The sequence below is a fragment of the Leptonychotes weddellii genome, chromosome 3, assembly GCF_054177405.1.
Source record: "Leptonychotes weddellii isolate Sample4059 chromosome 3, ASM5417740v2, whole genome shotgun sequence".
In the NCBI taxonomy this organism is placed as follows: domain Eukaryota; kingdom Metazoa; phylum Chordata; class Mammalia; order Carnivora; family Phocidae; genus Leptonychotes; species Leptonychotes weddellii.
The window spans coordinates 57,037,264-57,044,657 of record NC_138371.1 but is presented as its reverse complement, the minus strand read 5'-3'; the positions used below and the strand labels follow the sequence as shown (position 1 = coordinate 57,044,657).

The following is a 7,394-nucleotide window of genomic DNA, read 5'->3' as shown; positions in this document are numbered from 1 at the left end:
ATTCAAAATTAGTTTACCAGTATGGCAAATTTCATGTTATAATTATTTTATCACAATAAAATAATGAAAAAGAAAAGCAATCTACAGTAATAGAAAGCACACAAGTGATTTCCTAGGACCTGGAGTTGACTGCAAAGCACAAGGAAACTTTTTGGGGTGACAGAAATGTTCTATAGCTTCATTATGGGAGTGACTACATGGATGCATACACTTGTCAAAATTCATCGAAGAGCACAGCTAAGTAAAATAGACGCATTTTTTAAAAGATTTTATTTATTTATCTGACAGAGAGAGAGTATAGGCAGGGGAAGGGGGAGAGGGAGAGCAAACTCCTCGCTGAGCAGGGAGCCAGATGCAGGGCTCGATCCCAGGACCCTGGGACCGTGACCTGAGCCGAAGGCAGATGCTTAACCGACTGAGCCACCCAGGCATCCCACAGATGCATTTTTGTATGTAAATTATATATATTTTTAAAGATTTTATTTATTTATTTGACAGAGAGAGACACAGTGAGAGAGGGAACACAAGCAGAGGGAATGGGAGAGGGAGAAGCAGGCTTCACACTGAGCAGGGAGCCCGATGCGGGGCTCGATCCCAGGACTCTGGGACCATGACCTGGGCCGAAGGCAGACGCTTAACGACTGAGCCACCCAGGTGCCCCTGTATGTAAATTATACTTAAGTAAAATTTATTTAAAAATTTTAAAACAACAACAAAATTTAAAAAATTTTTAAAACACACACATACACACACAAAACTTTCCTTACAAAGTCAGGAGAAAATGAAAGTCTGGGAAACAAAGTATATGAAGTTCCAGTTATAAGCACATTGAAATAAGTCTTCATTTCAGTCTTTGTTACAAAAGTCCTACTGTGATGTCAGTGTATTAATTTAATATTGCTGCACAATAAATTTTCACAATCTTAGAAATTTAAAACAACACAAATTTATTGTCTCACAGTTTCCATGGGTTGGGAATCTGGGCTGAGTTCATTGCTTAGGGTCTCACTTGAAATCAAGGTGTCAGAGGGACGTGATCTCATTTGAGGCTTAGGGTTCTCTTCCAGGCTCATTCAGGTTGGCAGAATTAGGTTCGTCATGATTAGATGGCTGGAGTTTGTTTTCTTGCTGGCTCTCTCAGCTCCTAGAGGCTGCCCTCAGTTCCTAGCCTTATGGCTTTCTCACAACTTGGCTACTATTTCAACAAATCCAGCAGAAAAGTCTCCTTTAAAGGTTCACCTGATAAGTCAGGCCCACCATAGATAGCCTCCCTTTTTGATGAATTCAAAGGACATTAATAACATCTGCAAAATCTCATCTTTGCCACATAACATAATCTCATGAAAGGGCTGATATCCAATTATATTCATAGATTCTTCCATGTTCAAGAGAAGGTGACTAGATAAGGTATGCACATAAGGAGGGCAGGAATCTTAGGGACTATTCAGAATTCTGCCTACCATCGTCTGCCCTCTGGCACTCAATAATTCATGCCCCTCACAAAAGAAAAAGAAGTTCACTCCCTCCCAAGGTTCCCTTCCCCTGCCATTACACTGGCAGCTCAAAATCCATGATCTCATCATCTAAATCATCTATATGTGGTACAAATAATGCTCCTGGGTATAATCCATTAAGTACAGTTCCTCGAAGCACAATTCCTCTTGGCAGACCTGGGAAACTAAAGAGATCAGTTGTCTGTCCCCAAACTCCCATCACAAAATGGTGGACCAGGCACAGAAGAACAGTTAGATATATTTCAGTTCAAAACTTCCATCCTTGCCTTGTCATGACAGGTATAACAAACTTGCAGGTGAGTAATTTTATCAGCCTGCTTCCTAACAGAATTTTGCTGGGTCTTAGCCTCTGCTGTTTGTTAGAGTAGCACCACCCTTGATTCTAAAACCTGTCTTAGTTCTCTGTTGTTGCATATAACAAATTACCACCAATTCAGCAGCTTAAAACAACAAACATTTACTATCTCCCTGTTCCTGTAGATCAGAACTACAAGCATGGTTTATCAGGTTTTCTGCTTATGGTCATGCCAGGCTGCATCCCAGGTATTTCCTGGAGCAAAGGGCTTATCAGAAGAATTGCTGGAGAAAGATCTGCTTCCAAGCACATTCAGGTTGTAGGTAAATTCCCATTCCTTGCACTTATATAACTGAGGCTACTGGCCCTAAAGGCCGTATCATAGCAACTGGCTTCTTCAAGGCAAGCAGGAGAGTCTTGCTGCAGTCAGCTAAGATCAAGTCTTACATAACAACATAATCATGGAAATGATCTCCTGTCACTTTTACATCCCATCACTTTTGCCATATTCTGTTGGCTAGATATGGCTAGAAGCAAGTCACAGGTTCTGCCCACATCTAAGGAGAGGATTATACAAGGGCATGACTCATTGGGGGCCACCTTAGTATGTTCCTTTGTCTCCATTATTTTCTTCAACCTGAGAAAAACTCCTATGGTCTTTCACATTTCTAGTAGCCTAACACAGAGGAGCTGTAGATAATTTAAAGCTGCAGTTATCAAACCTATGATTTCAGGACCCCTTTTATACTCTTAAAAACATTACTGAGACTTAAAAAAAATTATTGAGGACCTGAAAGAACTTTTGTTTATATGGGTTGTATGTATTGATTTTTAGTAAGACACTGAAAACTTCATTTACTGATTCATTAAAAAGTAGTAAACTCATTATATGTTAATGTACATAACATTTTTTAAGATTTTATTTATTTACTTGAGAGAGAGAGAGAGAATGCACACAAGCCAAGGGAGGGAAAGAGAAGCAGACTCCCGGTAGAGCAGGGAGCCCGGCACAGGACTCCGGGATCACGACCCGAGCTGAAGGCAAACGCCCAACCAACTGAGCCACCCAGGTGCTCAACGGACATAACATATTTTTTTAAATAATTATATTATCCAAAAAAAATGTGAGAAGAGTAGCATTGTAAAATAAAGATTTTGCAAATCTTTTTCATGCCTGGCTTAATGGAAGACAGCTAGACTCTCATACCTGCTTCCACACATAATTACACATCATACAGCCTCTGGAAAATGCCACTGTACATTCAATGAACAAATAAGTTACGAAGGCAAAGAATGTCTTCATATTATTGTGCGTATAGTTTGACCTTATAGGTGTCCCGAAAGGATCTTAAGGAACTCCAGGGATCCCCAGACCACACTTTAAAAACCACTGCTTTAAAGAATTGTCATAGGTTGAGGGAAGGAAGGCGTTTTAATTCATTCGAAAAGTTTTCCAGTGCCTACTCTGCGCCAGCTACCGTTCAAAGTAAACTAGATAGATCAGGTCCTGTCCTCGGGGTACTCAGGGTACGGTGACAGAAAGATCAGGGACCGCCTCTGTTGACATTTGAGCTGAGACTTAAGTGAAAGAGGTCACGCCATGCAGAGATCTGGGGAAAGAGAGTTCCTGGCAGAAAAAGGGGGCCCTGCCTCTCTGGAATGTAGGCAGAAGGATCGGGTCGGAAGAGGTCGGACAGGTGGGCAGGACCAGATCCGGCGGGGCCAGGTAAAGAATTAAGAGTTTTAAGTCTAAATTTCTTGACCTTAGCAAAATGGGGGAAGAGGGATGTGTGTTTGGAGCTAGGAAAGTCACTCAGAGGTCAAGCACATGCTCCTGGGCCGCGACCAGTTTGGCTTCTCCGAGCCGCCCAACCCGGCCTGGAGCATCAAATCCGCTTAATGACGCGACTGGGGGCGAAGGGGTGGGGAAGAGCGCGCCCTACCTCAGGAAGTTTGGATCTCGGCGCCCGCCGTAGACGTCGTGACAGAGGCGGCCCGTTGCCTGGGAGCCAGTGAAACGCCACTCGGCCTCCGCCGCCGTGGAGAGTGCCAGCGTTGGTCCTCGGTCACCATGTCGGTGCTGGACGCGCTTTGGGAGGACCGAGATGTCCGCTTCGACGTCTCCTCGCAGTGAGTCGCTCCCGGGGCTGTAGAGGGCGCCGCAGCGCGGTTTCAGGAGGAGCCTGCGCCCCCAGAGCTCACGGCCCTCGCGAGAGCGGGAGGAGGTTTGATCCTGTGGTCTGCTCCCCGGGAGACCCCGGACTGGCCCGACCGCTGAGGGAGTGCATCTCCATTAAACCGTTTCAGTCTAGTGCGATCCCCGGTCCGCCGGGGAAGCTGAGCCCAAATACGTCCGGGACCATGTAGCGCTTGGGCGTCCAGTACCCCCAAGTGAGCTTGGAGTGCCAGTTTCCTGTGGTGGAGGGACGTTGGGCAGGGACTTAGGAGACGAGGGTTCTGAAACTGGGTCTGGAATAGCGACACACCTTGTGGGCCCTTAGGCTTCGCCATCCTAAGCTTGAGCCTCTCTGTCTGTAAAACAGGGGAGGTGGGAATAAGGATTCTCCAAAATTCCTAACCACGCAGACTTTATTTCCATGATAAGCTTTCATTTAAATCACCAATGGAAAGAAGAAGCTACTTTTTGGAACCTCTCAACAGAAACTCTGGGTTTTTTGGGGGGTTTTTTGTTGTTGTTTTTTTTAAGTTCATGCTTTAAAGAGAGAATACTTAAAATCCTCCTACCCAAAGACCAGGGGAAAAAATTCCCATTGAGATATTAACTGTTGGAAGACCGTGAAGCTAAGATTCTAGGGTTAATGGAATGAATGAAGCTTCTTAGCCACTTCTTATGATTCCTTATTATGACCAAAACCTTAGAAAATGAAATAATTTCCCAGGCTTAGTTGTGGCTAGATATCTAATAATAATATGATCTTAGATCCTTTAAAAAGTTGTGAGGGAAGGGAATTTATAAAATTATAAACGATGGTTACATATTGCACACATTCTATGATTTTTTTTCTATTATTCTTGGAGGGTTCTTAATCCAAGCAAAAGTCCATTTCATGAATAATTCCATTTTATTGAACATTTATCAAATGCTTACTATGTGCTAGTTACTGTGCTGATAGCTAGAGATACAAAAATAATAGAAAATTATTATCTGCCCCCCATTTTAGTGCAGGAGATACACATAGACAACTAACTATTTTTAAAAATGTGGTAAATACCATCCTGAAAAAAATGAACAAGAAGCTGGGGTATAATAGAAACAGAATAGTTCATTTTGCCTGGGGAAGGCCTTGAAGAAGAAATAATATTTGAGTTCAACCCTGAAGATTGGACAGGGCCTTGTCAGGATAGACAGGAGGAGAGTATTCCAGAAAAAAAAAGAAAACAAAACAAAACATTAGGAGCATAGTCTTGGAAGTATAAACGTCATTGGCTGGAAGGCAGGGTCGGCAGGTAGAGGATGGAGGAACAAACAGAAAGGTAGATTAGCCAAAATGTTTAGTTGAGGATTTTGGACGTCATTTTCTAGGCAGGAAAACTCTTAAGCAGGGAAGTTATATTATGATTATATCTGTATTTTCGGTAGGTAATTGAGTCAGCTGTATGGAGAATGTGTTAGAAGGCTTTACCACATATTCTGCTAGGTTTTTGTTTAGGACACATTTAGAATGCATTCTATCAGTCAGCAAACTATAGTTCACTCTTTATTTCCTTTTATTTCCTGTATCTAATTGTTTGCCAAGTCCTGATGATGCTTTGCTTTAACTAGCTCCTTCCATAACTGCCTGACTTCCTTTCCTCTACTCAGAAACCTCTGAGGGCTCTCCATTGTCCAGAGGACAAGGCCCATACCTATCCGACTAGCATTCAGAGGTCGTGGCATATATTTCTCACTACCTCGTAACATGGATCTTCTTCCCTAGCCAGGCCCATCTTTCCACATTCCCATATCATTTCTTTTTTCTGGTTTTTTATCATGGACTCTCCTCCCTCTCTCTCTTACTTCTCCAAATCCTACCTCTCCTATTTCAGGCTTCTCTACATGTCCCTGGTCACTCCAGGCCCCAGTGGTCTCCAGATTCTTAAAGTTCTTAAGCCCTTATTTTCAAATGCATGAGCATTTGGTACTATTTCATTTATACTGTTGGCTGTTTTATGTGCATAAGTCTCTTCTCTCCTTAACTAGATTGTAAGTGGGTATAGTTGTAGCTATTAAAGCCTTGATATTTACTTTAGACAAATGAAAACAAGACCTGGAGAAGTCCTCATTGATTGTTTAGATTCAATTGAAGACACCAAAGGAAATAATGGGGATAGAGGTGAGTATATTTTCTAATATTTTTTATATTTCTGGTTTGATTTACAAATGTTAAATCATATTAGCTGGAGAATAAGATAAGCATTATATGTAAATGTAATTGTGACAGTCAAAGAGTTAAATCCACATAAGACTTTTCTCAGACTTAAACAGGAGAAAAGGTGGGTATTAAACCTGTAGCCAGGGAATGCAGATTCTTCCTTGGAACTTTGGTCCTTCAGCAAGTCCCAGTTTTGACATCAACTTTCTCCAACATAACTGTTAAAACTCCGGGATCCCTGTTTGTAAGGGGCATGGGATAGTTCTGACTTTTGAATCTGCCTCCCCACACAAAGAATATGAGGTCATAGAACATAAGTAGGTCGTAGCTGTGCTATCTGGAGCCATGCTTCCTTTTAAGAAATCCAAGAGTAATTCACAATCCCCCAGACTGACACCTGGAGATGGACATGTGGAGAGCAAATTTAGTGCTGTATTGTGAAGTCTATTTGTAGGTTAAACACTGAAAAGTCCTGTGAGACATCTGTGTATGTCATTGAGGAGCAGCCAGAGTTGGACTCTAGAGTCCGTCTCAAACCAAATTTCCCAAAGGCTGGAACTTTGAAAAGTCCAGGCTGCATACAACAGCTGTACATAGAGCCAGTATCCAGTGACCAGGTCTTATAAGTATCACTATTGTTGTTTTTGGAAAAAAAATAGGGGATGAGTGGGCAGCCTAGTATATCTGAGAAGGTTTTTTAGAGGAAAGGAGGTTTAGGAGGATGGGTCATAAACCTCTTATTGAAAAGAAGAGTAAGTGGGGGCAAAGGAGCAGACCTCTTTCAGGTGAGAAAGATCAGTAAATCCTAGAGTCTGCACAGTAACCCTTATTGGGAGAACATGCTCACTGCAGCCTTTCAAGTGGCCACTTGCTCTCTTAGTCTTTCTTCTGGTCTGCTCTGGGGTGGAATGTGAGCAGCAGGTTTAGTTGTGGGCCTTTCTTCCCTGTGAAGGGCACCTGTCGTCACCACCAGCTACAGGCAGATCCTGTCAATGGCAAGGGCCCATCCTTAAAAGAATGAAGCGGGGGAAATCGGAGGGGTAGACGAACCATGAGAGACGATGGACTCTGAAAAACAAACAGGGTTCTAGAGGGGAGGGGGGTGGGAGGATGGGTTAGCCTGGTGGTGGGTATTGAGGAGGGCACATTCTGCATGGAGCACTGGGTGTTATGCACAAACAATGAATCATGGAACACTTCATCTAAAACTAA

At 42.8% G+C, this 7,394-nt stretch overlaps 1 protein-coding gene across 2 annotated transcripts in view; it reads left to right on the top strand.

Annotated features, from left to right (window-relative positions):
- Window positions 1-3,761: 3,761 nt before the first annotated feature.
- Window positions 3,762-7,394, top strand: part of BBS5 (Bardet-Biedl syndrome 5) — a 23,007-nt gene continuing 19,374 nt past the window's right edge. The window contains exons 1-2 of one of the 2 annotated variants that reach the window (XM_006734716.3): window positions 3,762-3,939; window positions 6,061-6,143. In XM_006734716.3, the coding sequence (XP_006734779.1) occupies window positions 3,881-3,939; window positions 6,061-6,143 (142 nt within the window). In that variant the 5' untranslated portion in view covers window positions 3,762-3,880. Of the gene's footprint in view, window positions 3,940-4,040; window positions 4,201-6,060; window positions 6,144-7,394 lie in introns of those variants that run through there. The other variant, XM_031029626.2, reaches the window with a different exon arrangement.